General features: G+C 39.2%; 1 protein-coding gene across 1 annotated transcript; it reads right to left on the reverse strand.

Moving 5' to 3' along the window:
• Positions 1–645: 645 nt before the first annotated feature.
• On the reverse strand, positions 646–18,703 carry LOC111872538 (putative leucine-rich repeat-containing protein DDB_G0290503). The gene is made up of 10 exons (XM_033754738.1): positions 18,633–18,703; positions 17,980–18,179; positions 14,610–14,783; positions 13,034–13,204; positions 10,371–10,634; positions 9,910–10,170; positions 8,471–9,139; positions 5,079–5,411; positions 3,470–3,999; positions 646–1,676 (listed from the first exon to the last, which is right to left on the reverse strand). Exons 2-9 carry the CDS (start codon positions 18,172–18,174, stop codon positions 3,604–3,606), a joined length of 2,463 nt encoding a protein of 820 aa, XP_033610629.1. The 5' UTR covers positions 18,175–18,179; positions 18,633–18,703; the 3' UTR covers positions 646–1,676; positions 3,470–3,603.
• Positions 18,704–19,254: the final 551 nt, after the last annotated feature.

The raw sequence follows: 19,254 nt of genomic DNA on the forward strand, positions 1-19,254 counted from the left end.
TCATTGTCCTCGCTGTCATTGTCATTTTAACACCACCACCACCACCACCAGGCAGTAATAACTGAGCTGTGGAATAAAAGTTTTTCACAGTGGTGACTATGAAGAATGCCATCTTCTGGGATGTGACGCCATGAATATCTTGTGAATTCAACCGAAGTTTCGGAGGAAGGTATTGCCTCCATCTTCAGGGTAAAAATCCGCGAGCAAGAAACCAGTGTGAGCAGGTTGCAAAACCACTTGCTCATGCTACCCTGAAGATGGAGGCAATATGTTCCTACGAAACATCGGTTCAATTCACAAGATCTACACAGTGCCACATTCCAGAAGACGGTAGTCTTTAATTAAAAAAAAAAGCTTTTGCAACTGGTGAATAAATGAGAGTAATGATGACATTCCTAAATCACATGTCATCTGGATTTGTTGCCATAGAGTGGAGCGCCTATGGTATTGACACTATCAGGAAAAGGCACTATAAGGCAGAATTTAAAGGCTTGCAAAAAATGGCATACCTTTAGCAAGAAACATTTTTAAAAGAAGTGAGAATGGATCAGTAATACAAAATGAAGCAAAATATATTATAAAAGTAATATTTATAAACCCAAATAATAAGATAATTCCAAATAAATGCAACACAGTATACTGGTATAATTTCATAATACTGTATATATTTACATCATCCAAACATATCCAATCCCATTGGTGAGAAAAGTGTTACTTTGGTATGTCTGAATTTCCCATTAGTATGTATATGAATAATGAAAGTATGTTGAAAATTGAATCTATCAACTTTCTAATGATGATGTCACTAACTGATGATGACATCCTGGTTCATGGAATTGTTCACAAATACTGTTGTATTTACTCAAATAATTTGTGCAGTCTTAGTTTAAACAAGATCATTTGGGAAAAATTAAACGCTGTAGTTTAACATTGACAAAATTTTGACTGAAGCATAATTTTTGCATAAATGTTGTGGAAGTTAAATGCAATAGGGAAACTTCAATTGCAAAAATTATGCGTTGCTTGCGTATCATATCAATATCAATCAACAAACTGTGCGGTGAAGTCCACAGACACAAATATTCATACTGTGCATACTGCATTCAAGTTTAATCACACTGTCCATGATAATTATGCACTGGTTGGAGTTTTATCACAGGACATTTTCATTTCTACGTTAAGGAATCACATGGCTCCTGTAGGCACGAATATCCATACAGTGTTACTACATATCAACTTCAGTTGCACTCTCTGAAAAAATTATGCACTGGTCAAAATGTTATCAACACAAACTTGTAATAGGGTAAACACCCAACTGAATTAGTAGCTTGCAGTGAAGTCATTTTCCCACCTTTGTGAATATGGCCCCATATTCTTCAAGAGCTTGGTCCTCAGACATGTAGTCAGAGAGCTCACTATGTTGTATGCCAAAACCATGATGTACCAGGCTGGAGAGACCAGTAAGCCCTTCGCTGCGACCACTGTCACTTCCCCTTCTGCTTCTGTCTCTGCACTGTTCCTCATCTTCATTTTGGCTTCCATTGTAGCTGTAGTACCCCATGGGCTGTTAGGAAGGGAACCCCTCTCTCCCGTCAGTAGGTCAAGACCAGAAGAGTAACTGCCAGGAGACGTTCTGCCAGCCTTCATGTGAGTTGGGGATGACGAAGCATCTGGACCTAAAAAAAAATATGTTAACCATTAATTGAAGCATGCTGGCCCAAACCTGATTAACCACTTGTGGTTATGACGTCTACAGATGTCATGCAGTACTGTGTATCGTAGTGGCCATGACGTCTATCGACACCATGCATGTTTCTAATCACTCCGTGGTAGATACAATGCTGGTCATTATTGTAAACTTGTATGTTGTGCTTGCAAGATGTTCTAGTTACTTCAGAGTGTGACAGGAATTTGGTGATTGCTTGATAGCTGTCCTTGGTTTGAGTTATTGCGAATAAACATTATGGCAGGTCCTAGCAAGAAGATGCATGTGAGTGGTGAGGTATTTTATGAATACAGTGGTATTTCAGAGTGAATATAGTAGTGATAGTGAAATAAATGTGTCAGCTCTGATGAAGCATGCCAGCTGACTTCCAACGGACTACCTGGCTTTATATCCAGAAGATAAAACTCTTTATAATCACCGCTGTGAGAACCTCAAATCCTATATGAAATTCATGTTGTTTTACAGTCTGTTTCTATGGATGAGGTAAAATAATCCAATTGTATTTCTTTTTAATGCTAGTTGTGTGGGACTAAGTCCCTTGTACTGCGGCCACTTCTGGCCTATTGTACCAGCCCCAGATGATAGGCGAGGGTGATTGTGGAACAGCTGGTGGAATGAAGATTGGCAGGGGAAACCGAAGTACTCTGATAAAACCTGCCCCAGCGCCACTTTGTCCAACACAAATCCCATTTGACCAGACCCGGGATCGAACCTGGGCCGCCGCGGTGGAAAGCCAGCGACTAACTGCTTGAGCTATGGCACGGCCACAATTGTATACTTCCACTTATATTTTATGGTGATGAAAAAGACATGATATTTGGCATGGGATAGATTACAAGCCTACGTAGACTGTACAAGACATTCTTTTGTGTGCTGAAAATTACTAACATGTTGTCGTTATTAACTTTCAGAGTTATATCTGATTACTTAAAATTCGTACAAGGCCCAACTTAGCAAAAGTTTTCGTGCCTCCTGTCAATGGAGCTCTGGCTCAAGATGCAACTTCTCATTAGCAAGACAAGTTTATTCTAGTGCTGCCTGTGATGCTGCTACTGTAACTTTATCCAACTGCCTCATAAGCTCACGTTCCTTCTCTCGACAGCACCTTTCTAATTCCTGCAGATGTTTCTTCAACTCCGTTTCTCGTTTCTGACCACAAAGAATAATGCTATTCTGTGCTCAGTATAAATGACATAAAGGGGAAAGTCTAGAAGTCAACTAACTTTGATGTTATGAAAACTAGGTGGTGCAGCTGTCAAGGTTATTAACTGAAAATACTCTACTACACCAATTTTTACATCATAACCGCAATTTAAAATACGGACCACTCTTTTAGAGGACACTAAATTGTACTACTACTCTCTTTTGATATCAGATTGTTTTTCAATGACATATTTTCAAAACTGATCATATTAAAAATAAATAAATTCTATGGCTTTGTCCTTCTTCCACTATGGGCAGATTTTGTTGACGAGTTAATTCATGCTAATATTGGAAACCATTATGATTGTGATGCACTAGGTAGTTTGTATACCACAGCATAAAGCAAAAGCAGTTATCTGAAACATATCAAAGTTAGAGACTCAAAAATCTGTGTCTGAATCAATTTTATCTTAAAAAATTTGAGACTTACATACACCTATACACTTGTCATCAACATCAACAACAAACAAAACAAAAAATAAAAACTTGATCCAAGTTGATTTCAAATTACAAATAAAATATATTTCTCTATTATATTACTTTGATTCTCATTTCTGCATCTTCTTTCTCTTTCTTTGCATCATGTGCTAATGTTTCAACTTTTTCCATACATTCTTCCATTTCTTTTTCTTTCTAAAGTGCCTTCCTCTCCTCCTCAATAATTTCCTTTTCTCTTAGTATCGTTTCTTTTCCTGTCTGTAACACAAACTCCTAATTTCAGCATCTTTTGGCTGGGGCTTGGCATTCACAGCTTTCTTCTTTATTTCCATCAACTGGCCCTCGACCTGAAATTTTGTTTTCTCTGCTTCTGTAATTAATTTCTGTGCCTCTTGCAGCTTATTATCGCCTTCTAACTTCATATTTCCTGCAGCCAGAATCTGTCTCTCAGCTTCTTCTTTTAACCTGACAGCTTCTTGCACCATTTTTTCTGTCTCTATGCTCTGTTGCTTTGTTTGGTTTTCAAGTTCCAACATTAGGCACTTTCTCTCTATCTCATTATCCTTCTCCTGGAGTTGAGATTCAAGACTAGATATCTGTTCTTGAAGGGTGGACACTGTTTGCTGAATCACCTGAAACAAATGAAGTTGGAAGCTAATTAAATCACTGCACCCAAATATCTAGTCAGGCTTGCAGGCACAGTCAAGGCCAAACAAATACAAATTCAGGCTTCAGCCTTTTTAGTCATATCCTATGGTCAGTTAAAAATGGTTTCAAGGTCATGCAGGTCAGAAGTTCAATATATGGAACAGCCCAAAAATAAAAAGTTCTTAAATTCTGAAATAACTGTGTTGTTGTAGACAGAAAAATACCTCACCTGAATTCTGCAAATATTACTTACAAGTGGATTCCATTGTTTATCACTATTTCCAAACAGAAAGAGGAATTAGACATTATTCTGTCATAAGTCAATATTCCAGTGGGAACTAATTTCAGTCCTGCATAAAATGCGATATAAATTACATTCAGTTTATTTGGTTTCTTTGGTCATCATCATTACCCCAGCAGGTATTTAACCATGTGGCCTATTGCAGTATCATGTCACTGTTTCAACAGCTATCCTAAATCCCCTCCTCCCCCCTTTCCATTTAGTTTCTGTTACAGTTGCAGAAGTTAGAGGATTAACCACTCACTCTAACATAATACAACCACAGATTTTCTTATATATTATGTTTAGTGCCAATACAACCCTGAGAAGTAGATTACAGGATAATGTAATGATCAGTCTACATAATACAGTTACTTCTACAAAAGCATGTTTTTATTTCATGCCATAATGAATGTTAAATCAACAGCAATATTACATGAACTAACTTACTGCACACCAAGTGATTAAGTTCTGAGACAAAGAGAAGTTGTACAAATTCTCAAAATAATCAAGACCGTAGTCTTAAATATATAAGAAGTTCGTCATGATGGTATCAATATGTTAGAAACACAATCAGATGCACAAAAAGTACTGCAAGTAATCTTTTGTGTGCAGTCTAATGAGGCATTTGAAACTTGACATGTGTCAAAGTAGTAAAGTGTCTACCTGTTTCAGGAAGACTGTGTATTACCTTCAAAGGCCATATCCACCCACAGAGCCATACTTTGGCTACCACTGTGCCACATAACATTTAAGAACTGGTTGAAACCCATGTTACCTTACCTGAAGCTGCTCAGTGGCAGCATTAGCAAGCCTGGTTTTCTCTTGGCTCTCTTTCAACTGCACTCCAATTTCCTGCAGCCGTGTTTCCAGTTCCTGATTGTGGTGACGAGCTTCATCCAACTGTTCAGCTGTCTCTTTCATCTTCCGCCAGAGGCTCATATTATCACCACGTTGGCTACTTAAGCTCGATATGAGGCCTTCTAATTGGCGCCGAATGAAGTTGTTGTGATAAAGAGAAGATTCCAGCTTCTCTCTTTGGTAATGGATTTGCTTCAGTAAGTGACTTGGGATCGTAAACGAAGGGCCATTGCTTCCGTCCATATCTTCAAGTTGCTGCATCAATATATAAATAATTTTTTGTAATAGAAAGTTACGTGATAATATGGGGATTAATAATATAGTCATATTCATTGATGTTCTGCTGTTGTTCAAGTTCTCGAGGGTATTTCAGAATCCGAAGATCAACTATTTTTGAGAATATCGCTCACCAACACACAAAACCATGCACACAATAAACATAGGAACTTGCTTAAATAAATGCTTTGTCTGAATATTTGTCTTGTTAAAGTATGCATTATGTTTTGTTAAATGCATGCATATGCTAAGTAACAAAAAATGTAAAAGACGAAGTTAATTTTTACTCTTGTACACCTTAACAATGGTGGTTTGGAAAGACAACCAAAATAGAAATGAGAGAAAAAATGAAGGAGAGGAATCATACAACACTTGCAAAGGAAGCAGCAGATACAAAGAGAAACTGGAAAACAGGACAATCCACAACTGGACACATAATCAGTCCATCAGGTAAATGCATCAATATATGAGAAGTAAGAAAAAGCAAATGATACTGAAGACAAAGAATGCAAATTTGGCTGCAGATTCAAGATCAGAACATTACAGCTGTTGTCAGAATGAAAGTCACAGGCATGCATGCAGGCACACGTACCGAATAGAGTAACAGAGGTATTTGTATTTTTGCCCCATGCAAAGTTTCTCAGAATTTGCGACAAAGCAAAAGGAATTGTCTGAAATGCAGAACCACACAAACCCTAGTCTTACTTTTAAGAAACTGAGGAGCATGAAATATGGAATTCTTAATAAAACTAAAAATTTAGAAGGGTCTGAAAACAAAAATGTTTCTTGCATCTTGATTTTTCTGTCATTACTTGTCATTCAGATGATTAGTGTTTTTCTTGGGCAGTGAAAATTCTTAGTAAATACACTAAACCATGTGACATTGTGATACAGCGGTAAGATAATCTGTAGAAGAGTTCAGAGTTCCTTGGCTCAACCCAGGATCAGAATGTCTGTTGTGTTCTGTATTACATATTTTCTGTTTCTTGTTTCCAGTGTGAGAACCTTCCACAGTGAAGCAAGAGCAGGTGATATTTATATACTGCAGCCTGCAGCCTCACTGTCTGTAGAGTCACACAGGCGCTACCCAACCAGTGCTCATCACAGAAGCTCCAATGCCCATTGTTTAGCTAGCTGCCAAGCGACCAATGTATAAAGATGCGGACACCTGACACGCTTGCATCAGTTGCACTCTATGCTTCCATCAAGAGAGCAGAAGAGCATATGGAAACAGCGAGTCTACTAGTAGCAGCACTGCAGCCGACTCCACCACACATGCCACATGCTGGAAGTGCGCCACTTCATCATCTTCACTGATCACAAGCCCATCACCTACGCCTTCCATCAGAAGTGTGAAAAAGGCTCACCGACTCAGTTCAACAATCTAGACTTTGTTGCCTAGTTCACAACAGATATAAGGCACATTTCTGGATAGGATAATGTTGTCGCCGACGCCCTCTCTCGAGTTGACTCTGTCAAGGCACCACCATCTTACGACACTCTGGCCACATCGCAGGATGGCGACAAGCTCTGAATACTCCTGGGGTCACCCACTGCCCTGCGGCTCGAGAAACTGATAATCCCCGGTACCATGGCCTCCATCTACTGTGATACCTCTGTCGGAACACCTTGGTCGTACATCCCGTTCCAATCTGTGAATGGTCTGTCGCACCCAGGCAAAAAAACAACAGCAAAGTGGTTCGCACAGCATTTTGTATGGCTAGGCGTCCAGAAGGACTGCTGCACCTGGGCAGATGCTTGCCAGTCCTTCCAGCGTTCCAAAGTCTCCCGCCACACAGTCACTCCTTTGGGTGATTTTACACCGCTGACAGCCCGTTTTCTGTACGTCTACTTAGACCTCATGGGGCCCCTTCTGAAGCCAGCGGGCTACACATACTGCCTCAATGCAGTTGACTGTTTCACATGCTGGCCAGAAATCGACCCTATCGCGGACATCACAGCTGACACCATGGCATGCACCCTACTGACAGGCTGGATATCGCACACTGCATTAAAAGAGGGCCCACAGGCATCAATGCTTGAAAATGTCATCGCATGTCATGAAATGTGTTATTTATCAATACGATCCAGAAACGGAGTGGTAACCGATGCACTGGAAAACACCCACTTCACCGAAAATGGAAAAAACAAGAATGAGCAAGTCCAAAGTGAAGTCAATGGTGACTGTTTTCTTCGACATTAGAGGCTTAATCATGACTAAATGGGTACCTGAGGGTCAAATGATTAATCACGAGTACTACATACTTGGAAGTCCTCACCAAGCTGCGAGAATGTGTGATGAAGAAAAGAATTGTAGAAGAAGAAATAATGGATTTTGCATCAAGAGAATGTGTCAGCTCACAACGCCCTGGCCGTGAAGCAATTTTTAGCTGATAACTGCATTCCAGTGCTCAAACAACTCCCTCCACTATTCACTGAATTTAGCCCCCAGTGACTTCTACATGTTCCCCAAAGGGAAAAGTGGGTCGAAAGAAACTTGTTTTCAGTCTGTTGATGAGGAGAAATTGAAAACGGCGGATCTGGTGAACAGGGTGTCAGCTGATGACCTAAAGCACTGCAGCAGTGTACATATGGGGGGGAGGACATTGAGGTGGATAGAAATTAATTTGTAAGATTTTGAAAATAAACCTGATTTTTCACACCAGTCCGGTTATTTAATAGTCACACCTTGTTACTGGGACTGGAAGCTGTCTCTCATTTTCCAGCAGTATCAGAAACAACAAGATCTCTCTACTATGTCCACCTAGTGATACCAATAATCTCAGTATTTATTAAAGGAATTATGGCTGCATTTCATGCATCATGAATAATCTCAGGATTTATTAAATGAATTACGGCTGCATTTCATGCATCATGCTGAAGATCAGAAGTTGTATCATGCAAATTAAATTATTTATATTCTCAAGCTATAACAGGGCAGAGGAAACAGTTATCAACTGAAAAACTGTGCATTTCATATTCCTATAAACCTATGTAGTAACAGATTATGAATCACTGTCCATAATAAACATTCATACCTCATGGTCCTCCTCAGTCATGTCGTGAACATCTTTGAAAGATCCTGGCATTTCACCACCAGGCACCTGTGCCTGTGCCTGCAGTTGATGAGCTTCCCGTTTGGCTTTGTCGCAGGCATCCTGTAATTCATTCACCTCTGACATCAGGTCATGAATACGTTCATCTCTTCTTTTCAACTCTGATTTGAGCTTGTTAATTTCTTCATCCACAGCCTTTGTCCGCCTCATGAAACTTTTAATTGCCTGGCAAGTTTTAAGATGATCTTCCTCCAACTTTTTTGATTTACTCTCCTTGTCCTTCATCTTCTTTTCAGTCTCCTGAAGCTTGTGTTCAGCATCCTGCCTCGCAGATTCTAGTTGTTTCACTTTCTCTTCTAAAGCTTCTGTTTCCTGCTGAGCTTTTTCAAGTTGTGTTCCTAATTCTTTGTTGCTCTCTTCCACAGTTCTCAGCTTCTCTTCCTTTTCTTTCAGTTCTAACAAATATTTCTTTACAATGTGATCATCTTTTGAACTTTGATGAACGCTTCTTCCTGGAGAGGCAAGGTCATCTGATATACTTGATAAATTGCTGCTTCTGTGCCTTAGGGGTGAAAATAAATCAAGTTCTTGCTGCATATGTTCTCGACAGTGATTGTTCGTGCCCTCCTGCTGAGTTTTTAAAGTTGTAACCTAGAAAATTAATAAAGTTACAATTTAAACATAGCCATGGAAGATTTACAAGTCACTTCATTCATTCATCAGTAATCTATCAGACGACAGGTCCATAGTCTTTTCCAAAACAGTTCCTCCACTTAATGCGATCTCAAGCTTTCTCCTTCAATTAAAAGTATCCTCTTCTCTCCCCAAAGTCATCCAACATCATCTTACGTCTTCTGGTCACTTCTGTCCGCCCTCCGGTTTGTTTTATCTCCAGAGGAAACATCTCGCATACATGGTATCTCTGTTTTTGGAAAGAGACTATCCAGGAAAATTGATAATGTGGTAGTTTTTCCATTTGCTTTCCACATCGCTTTGCTTTCCGTATCGTGGTGAGGGGGTTTGAGTATGCCAAGGACCCTAAGAGCTATACCAGCGGTAGCGTAGCTACTGGCAGGGCCTCCCTTGCTGGACAGGTCAAAAGGTAGGCATCAGACGAAGAGACACACTAAGAACCAAAAACTGATGCCGGAAGCAGCGTCATCAGCAGCAACTTGAAGCACAGAGCAAATGATGCTCGAGATGGTTCAAGTTCGTATAGCAACAGGCGTGGCCAACAAGTCACTTACCCTATACTTATTTCACTTATGGGAAATTACAATCAACCAGCAAAAGTGAAGTCTGTAAAACTGGTTTCAGACAATGAAATTCACACACTATGAACATGTACACAACAATAATAAGCATAAATGTGCAGAATATGATCTAAACAGAATATTACACAATACTATTAGAAGGACTACCTCTTCTCGAAGTCTATTTGCTTCATGAACTGAAGCATCCAGTTTTGCCTCTAAATTACGAGCATTAGCTTTTGCCTTTGCAAGTCGGGCTTCCAGGTCTGCAATAGATGAATCCCGGGCTGCAAGTGATGATCTCAGAACCTCAATCTGCCGCTGTTTCTCATCCAGTGTGATTTGAATTTCCACAAGGACTTTGTTCTGCTGTTCAATCTGACTCTGTTTTTCTTCAATAATGCGATCCCTTTCACACAGCTCTTGCACCTGTGGTCAAGACAGTGCCAGGAAGTGTTAGCTGAACAATTCTAAGTTCACTGCTTGCTCTTAAATAACGGATTCTGAGAATTATTTTCTACATTCTACATAAGAGTCCAAAAACTACCCTCCATTCAATAGAAGATTTACTGCATTTATCTTCATTTGCAACATTCAAGCAGTGTATACATTATTAACATGTATTCTACCTTGATTTGAATTTCAGGCTCTTTGGCACTCAGTGCTTCTTCAAGTGTCCTGATTCGGAGATTACAGCCTGCCAGGTCCTGCCCTCTCTGATCCAGTTCCTGTACCAGATCTTCAAGCTTGTTGCCGCACTGTTTGAGTTCCAATTCAAGGCCTTGGCATCGTACACTAACATGCTGAGCTTCTTGTTGTGCTTCCTGCAGATCAGTCTCTAACTGACTTGAATGAACTGTTTCCTGTTGTAAGGTGAATTCCAGTTGCTGAACCTAAGCACATAAGGAAGGAAGGGAAAAAACTGCATGTTGAATCAAACATAGAAAATTCTTATTACAGTCAGTATACTAACACAATAACTATTAATGAGATATTTTGCTACAAGATTAAATGTGAAAATAAACCACGTTTCAGTTATCACTGCAATTCATATTAAGGGCCAACTGTTCCAACATCATTCTGCCCTGGGCAATTAACCATCCATGAAGAAGGTAAGATCGGGATCCCATGAATCTAAACTATGTTGCTATAGTACTGTTACATGAAAGCTGCAATAGTGGAATGACTAGATTTGGCCAATGCTAGAAAATGGCGAGGTCAACACATGTCCGCAGCAACAAATACACATCCAACAATAGAAGAACTGTTGGAAGCAGCGTCTCCTACACGGTCAGTGCTGAGGTTATACGTGGTAGAGTCATTAAGTTCGTGGAATGTGGTTTTATCGCATCATATTACAAGGTATTCACATACACTTACGCAGATGCACATCCGCCCTCAAAATAGTTGTCGTAGGTCGCTATGCAAGTCTGCCAATGTCGAAAACATTGCTGAAACATATTGGCAGTAAATTCCCATATGGCGCTTTGCGGTCATTCCATGAACTTATTGACTGTGGTAGTATAACGAAAACCAAAAAGTCTAATTATGACTGCAGAAAATGACATACCCATCCTGTTGTCAGAGAGGGCACCACACATCAACAAATCTGCAAATGTTTGGCAGTAACAAAAATCTGGTCTTGGTCTCCAGATGGGGCTTGACACCAAGATTGGTTGGCCAACTGACTGTTTGTTGTAACATGGCTCTGACTTCAAGTTAGTGAGCTATGAGACAGTCAACAGGCCAGTAAAGGTTCGGCCACACAGAGCGCTACGCTATGTTTGCTACATACGCTACGTATGCTGTGTACACCCTGCGACACAGCTAACATAGGGAACTTAGCGTACGTAGTGTACAGAAGTCTGTGTGGCCAGTCACATTGGCAATAAAGGGAGATATTTCTCTGTTCATATAGCGAACATAGCGTATGTAGCGTGCGTCATGTACGTAGCGCTCTGTGTGGCCGAACCTTAAGGATGTGAACATGGAAGTGGAGAATATCCACTGTTTGGAGCTGTTACCTAGCAACGACCAGTGAAGACTATAACAGACTGAGATTTAGCATGTACTATGATGATCTGCAGAGTGTGTAGATTAGTGGAAGTTTTAAAATTATTTGTAGTTACTAGTTATAAGCCTTCATTAAATCCAATTATCAATTGAAACCCCATGTCTAGTTACTAACATGAGAAATGGTGTCAGGAGTGGGATTCCTTGAAAACATTGCTAACCACATACCAGACTATGTAGTCTTATAAAACAGATCATAATATTGTCACATGTACAAGTGACTACAGATGCAGTTTGGATTGGATGATTGGATTTATTAACAGCTTATACAATCAACTCGTAATACAGCGCTACCACTGATTTACACAATTTACAATTCACAGTTACACACGCACTAGGATTCTCAGTTTTCATTAGTCATATCCTGGTATTGGAATTAAAAGTCTCCCAGTGACTGAATCACTACGTTTTCACATGCAGACTTCTAATCATTTTTCAACTACTAACTTCCCACGACTCTCTTATAGTAGTAGTTGTAGCATGGCCATGCAGCACAGAAAACACTGCTACCTCTATTGTTGTCGAGCCGTGTTGCCATGCAGTCGCCCAGCAAACAGTCTCAGTGCAGATCACATAGACAATACCTTTCTTCTATTAGGGATACGTGTTTACAGCTCCTTTGTCTAACATGGGCATGATGCGGACCACATAGAAAACACTTCTTGCAAGACTGTTTCTATTGCTGTGTGTGCATGTTTCAGGCATTGCCTAGAAATGGGTCTACATGTCACACTATGCATATTCACTGCTGTAAAAACCTCAATCTCTAGCTTTCATTTTACTTTTCCCCCTACCCCTTAAATTTGCTGTTGACACCAATACAATAATTGTCAAACTTTGCATACTCTGCCATATTTTGACAAGCAGCAGGCTGTTTCTGTCCATTTCTTTGTCCTGATATTCTCAGTGGTCAAAAATAAAATTTGGTTCTTAATCAGGATCGGATCCTGATGAGGTGGATTTTTTCAATTTACCTAATCCTTCCAGCCACACTGTGGCCCTGGGGTTGACTCAGCATCTAACAGAAATGAAAACCAGGAATCTTCCTGGGGGGAAAGGGCAGCCGGCGCGTAAGGCTGACAACCGTACCGCCATCTATGAGCCGATGGTCTAGAAAATGTGGGAACCTCAACACCTCACAACCTTATGGGCCTCAACGGCATGTTACAGGGATACCTTTAACTATTTTTACTTAATCAGGATAACTTTTCTAACACACCTGTTCTTCTAACTCTTCAATATGCAGCTTGAACTTTTCTGTTTCTTCATGATCATGGTGGTCATCAGAAGTATTTGCTGCACCAAGACCAAATATTTCAGTCATCAAAGCGGAAGAGTCAAGTTGCAAAAATGTTGAGTCTTTCAGCTCGTCCTCATATTCGGACAATTCCTGTAACGGAAAACAATTGAACATTCACAAAGAATTACTTTTTCTGGTCATTTATTTCATTCTAATAGTTTGTATTCTTTTCTGCAAGGGCAATGACAGTAGTGAAATATGCAACAGTAAAATTAATTGCAAACTTTTCAACTGTGACTAAACGACACAATATTTAAGTGTGAATCTTCATGTCCCAGCATGTGCACACATACAAGGAAGATCTGAGCAAAATCAGTGTACAGACAGAATAAAAAAAGCACCAGATTTTTGGATTTGCAAATTTTGTTACTTTAAAAAACTGGTGCAAGAGATATCACAAACTAAAGATGGAGCAAACACTAGATTTTGTTTGTTCATTAGCTATCACTAGGTAGGAATAACACATAAGGGTCAATGAAATTATTGCAAATGTAAAAACACAATAATACTAGAGCAAAATTATACTATATATTATTATTGTGCTGCGCCTATGAAGATAAACAACATGGGTTCAGGTAAGGGGCTTCTCTCTCTTGCACTGAACTGAGTGAAAGATTTGCAATGCACTCTCAAATAAATTTCCTGTACAAGGAATTAATCTGAAGGAAGGGTATTAGAATGATCAACATCTTTGGAGCATGAGAAACCTTAGAAAAGTCAAAAGGTGCAGAGAGGAGGGAGTGTAGCAGCAGCAGCAACAAGTTTTTCCCTCATAATGGTCACTGCTAATGATGAGATTGCTCCTTATGGCGAGTCTGAACAGCTCCCTACTGCAAAGATGTGGGTTGCCTATGTTTATTATAGTTACTAAAGATGAAAAGCCGATATCTTAGTTCAATCTGGCTTTCCCACTCCACATTTCAGATATGTAGGGATTAAGACAATGAACCCAAGGAACTCTAAAGCATTTAGTTCCTGTTTACATGTTTTCCTTCCAGGTGTCTGAAAAATCGTTGTAGTTGTGTAGAGCAAGTTTCTGTGTCTGTCACAGACATAAAATTTCAGTCTCAGCTCCTAGAACAGGGACCAAGAGATATCTATGGGTTCTTAGGATTTCTTTCTGACCACCAGCTTAAATACAGTCTCCTACAAAATTATAAGCCTACAGGAAATACCCATATTTTATTTCAAGCTCTGTTATCATCTGGTGTACTGTCCATTACATAAATAAATGCTTCACTAATTTACAACATAAAGAGATTTAGAATGATATTAAAAGTCTGTATGAATAATGTTTACATTCAGAACACACTTAAATGCCTTTGATTATATCCTGTACAACCAGACAGAGCAAGATTTTCCAACATTCAATGACTTGATTTCAAAGGATATTTAAGGACATCTGGGTTAAACATTCAAATTTGACACATTTTCAAGTTAAAGGACAACTAAGAACATTGAGGATGTAAGAAGTTTCAATAACACTTTAACTTACAGTCTCCAACTCCTGTATTCTTGATTTCATCTCCTCTTTCTTGATGTTCCTTTCCTTCCCTGTCTTCATTAGTTTTCTTTCATGTTCATCATCTGCAAGTTCCAAAGCTTTCGCAGCTTGACAAATAAGAACATCTTTGCCGGACACTTCCTTCTTTAATTCCTCCACTTCCACCTAAATACATGAAATGTATAAACACCTTCCATTTTTTGTCAATTATTACAATAAATCTTACTAATCTAGTCCGTCCTACATTGGTTAATCAGTATGACGTGGCTGCATCTGCTCAGTTATTTGACATCTTCAGCGAGGATGTCTCTCACCATAAAATAATTATTTTTTCATACCCTAAAAGAGTTTTAAGTGTGAATAATGGCATTTAATAAAGTGAACTCAAATGGATGTGTGTCATTTTGACTATTAAGGATAGAATTAAAATTCCTGAGAAGCTAGAGGCTGGTGTGTCAATAACAAAGAGCACTGAAGAGTCTGACATAGGGAAACAAATTTTATCTGACATCAAGTGAAAGAGAAGAAATAAGAAATTTGCATTTCAGTTTAATTCAGATGGTGGTGCATCAAGTCAGAACATTACAAAGATGCCATTTCATGAAGATATGAAAGAAGTTGTACACAAAGAGTCCATGCAGCAAAATTCATCATCTGGAACTATGGGCTGCTGCAGAAGACTTTCAAGTGGTTTAAAAATTACAAACTCTACTGCCAAGAAAGTTAAGTGCCTAACTTTACCACACAATGTGACTAACTTCATACATTCAATGGATCAAGGTAACACAATGGCCTACATTAGGCTACAAAGATGAAAGTTGGAAGACTTAATCTTTCATGGAAAATTCCCTAAAATCTTCTCAGATGATCAGCCACATCAAATTTAAGTTTAGTCCAAATGTATCACATCTCTACAGCATGTCACTGAATGTTGAAAAGTATATGCAGGATAGCTGGGTCAATCCACTGAGCCAAGATGCAAAGAATACACCAAACACCTACATTTGCATCAATTGGGAAAATATTCAATGGCAGAACACAGCAGTAAATCAGGCTTGGATAGTGAAATATGAACAAAAGCATTGAGTTACATGAACCAAATTGTTAAAGAGGTGGCAGAAATATAGCTACACCTAAATAACATCAATAGGGAAAAAGGTTTCAAACTTGGCCAAGCACCGAACCATCAGATTTTGCAGCATTTTGATATAGACTGGTTAAATGACATTAAATGGGACAAACTCTGGGATGGCCAGGTTAAACAGTGGCAGATGGCCTGTACTCAACAGGTGGTGTACCATTCTCCCTGTTAGCACTACAGTGTTAAAACAGGAGTGATGTCTGCTTAAATGACTTCACCCTTTCATCACCTAATGCACAATAAGAGGTATAGTACTGGCTGAGTGATATATGTATATCAGTGATTCATGGCAATTCTTCAAATCAATCCTGATAACAGTGACTGGGCAGATTTTCAAAATGATCACTTTTATCCTAACTTTGACGTGGCTGATCATCCAAGAAGAAATTTACTGCAAAGTTATGGTAGTTTCAGAGACGAGCAGGATAAAGTTGAAGATACAAAGGGGGAAAGGTTCTTGAGGAATATAATAAATTACAATCTACTAACTTAACTTGGGCAAGAGCCTGTAAGGAAGTGAGAGACACAATGGATGCAAATTGCTGGAAGTATTCTGTTCATAGATGATATGATTTTAAAGATTTTGATGGCTTTAAGACCAAAGACTACCAGAAGATCCTGCAGTTGATTGGAGAAAAGTCTACATCTGAAAACTGTGAGATGTGGTTGAGGACTGATGAAGGAAACCGTGGCTATCAAAAAAAAATCTGACACATAGAAATAGCAATAGATGTTCCTGCTTTTGTGGAAGATCATTCTGATTCTGAACCCACAGAAGAATCCAGAAAGCTTTCAGAGGTCAGGTATAGCTTATATTTATTTACTGATTACATTGACTATTACATTGACTACTACACCTTGAACGTTGCAATGCAACCACATCCATCAAATTCTCCATAAGCATTATCACCAGTACAGGTACAACAGGACATATGGAAGCCAACGTGCTGAGGGGACCTAATACGGATTCCACCTCACTCTATATGAAATCTTAACTATTGTAATCTCCTGTAACAACTGTAAGTATTGTAACTTTATTCTCTTATTGTAATCAGCCAATGTACAGTAACTCACTTGTCCTATATCATGTAACAATGATCTACAGAGACGAAATAAATAAATTATGAACATCTGTGGACCCAAGGGAAATGTAAAAGATCTGCGCAAATCAAAATTAACAGTCTTTTTAATCATCTCCTTCCTTCAAGATCTGGCAGCTCAATGAATTATTCCAAACAAAACTTACAGCTGATCATCCTTTGCATTTTCTGATATCAGTTTTGGAAATGTGTCAGATATAAGCAGAATATTATTCAAACTGTGCTTAGAAATCATACAAAGTGACTCAAAATGACTTGTAAGTGTTCAGTTACAGTAGTTTTAATAGCTTTTTTATCCTTAGAATGAAACTCATTCTCTTGGTACTTGTGGCATAAGTGAACCATTGTACCAACTCAGATTACAAATGAGAAAATTGGAGCATTTGGTGAAATGAGAATTGGTATGGGAAACGTAAGTACTTAGAGTAAGCCTGCCATAGTACCACTCTGTGCACCATAAATCCCACATGAATTGACCTGGAGTGAACCTGGTTGCCACAGTGAGAAGCTAATGGCTGTCCAATCCAGATCACCCTTTCCCCATACTGGAATGGAAGGGATAACTTGGATTAAATGCAAAACGTTAAAGCCAGTACAGGCCAATTCAAACTTATAACGACACTATTCTATTCCTTCTGCAGGCATGAGCTGAAAACGAAAGAACACACACGTACGTCAATCCTTCCCCAACCACAGGTTGACCAAACGCGGTTTTTGCATTTGTAATCAGTTTGGCCAGCCGCAAGGATTATTTGATTTTATTTATCCGTGACTTTTGGTTTGAGAACCACAGAAAATATCAGTGGTGCAAGACGCCGAAAACCAAACTTTCAGCTCTTTCGACCGTGTTTTTTTTTGTATCGGCGATTTTTTATTTGTGTATACCTTCAAGCGCGGTGGCACAGAGAAAACAGTGGCCGTGGCTCTCATAACCCCCAAGTACTCCATAAAACCACGGTTTTGCCAATTGGAATTTTTAAGCAACGTAACCCCAGCGATCACCGAGGAATTGCCGTATTTATTTTACGGCTATGTTTGCTTCTTTGCGGTTGTTACCTTGGGTTTAAACTATCTGCATAGACCAATAAAAGCATACTTTTAATTGAAAAATGCACTTTACCCTTAAGTCGATATTCTTCTTCACAAGATCCTCCTTACCGCCGATGGCATTCATATATCCCATTCTTTCTTCCAGGAAGTATATTCGGAGCTTAAGACTGAAATTTTCCTTTCTTAATACGGACAGTTTTTCTTCCCATTCCTTCACAGTGAGACCTCGGATTTGGAATGTCTTCCAAATAGACAGCGGATCCATTGTAACTATTAGGAGAGAGAAATATATCACTGCATTAGCCTTTATTACACAGAGTACTTCATGTCTCTCCGGAAACCCAAACAACAATTTTGAATCCCTCTGTAGATCAAATACATGGCTACAAGGCCTAAATTATTGTCGGGGTTTCCGGAGGAACTTATGAAGTACTCTGTATTTAAGTAGAAACAATTAATTTACGGCTTAACCATATGATGAAATATTTTAGTTTTACGAAACACTGGCAGGATTTTATCCGATTTTAATTATGAAATCAGAACAGAACAACAGGATATTTATTCTGAAATTGTGCGTCCTATTATGTTTGTGAATACTCAGTTTTTCTTATCGTCAGACAACAAATATGGATTTTTAGCTGTGGCTGTGTGACGCGACAAATAACTTCACGCCGTTCTTGCATTTAGCGAATTTATTTATTGCACACTCGCTCTTACACTTACAAGTACAATTATTGTCACTTGTATCTTCTTCGCGTTCACAATTCTTCTGTATTTCAACGCTGCCTTCAACTCTGTATGAACTGTGTTTCAACTGTACTCGAACACTTCTAGAATCCAACTGACACTGATACACTCTCAGCGAATGTATTCAATCCTTTATATAGGTCTCTAGCGGACGTGTTTACCAACCGATTGCCTAGCAACGGTAGGACTCCACTGTTGCGTGACGTCACAGCCTAGCGGGGAGGGGTGTTTACCGAGCGTTGCGTAGTGATAGTGGGGATATGTGACGTCATTCGCACTTCTGTTGTCGCCTAGCAACGCGCCGATACAATCATCCGCAACTCTCCCGTTGGGCGCGCGCCCGACGGCCTCTGTGGCTCAATAGCCACCATCTATGATATTATTTTTATATATCTATATTCTACACATATATGCATTTTAATAATTATAATTCTATACTATTGCTAATATATTTTCTAATTTCTAACTTTTAATCTGTGACGTTGGAAAGCTGGATCCATTTTGATCAGCATACACCTAATTACTTTTCCTGGGGAGTAAAGCGCGGCCGGCGCGTAAGGCTGACAACCTTACCGCTATCTTTGAGCCGGTTGTCTAG

This window comes from Cryptotermes secundus, unplaced genomic scaffold (assembly GCF_002891405.2).
Source record: "Cryptotermes secundus unplaced genomic scaffold, Csec_1.0 scaffold962, whole genome shotgun sequence".
Taxonomy (NCBI): domain Eukaryota; kingdom Metazoa; phylum Arthropoda; class Insecta; order Blattodea; family Kalotermitidae; genus Cryptotermes; species Cryptotermes secundus.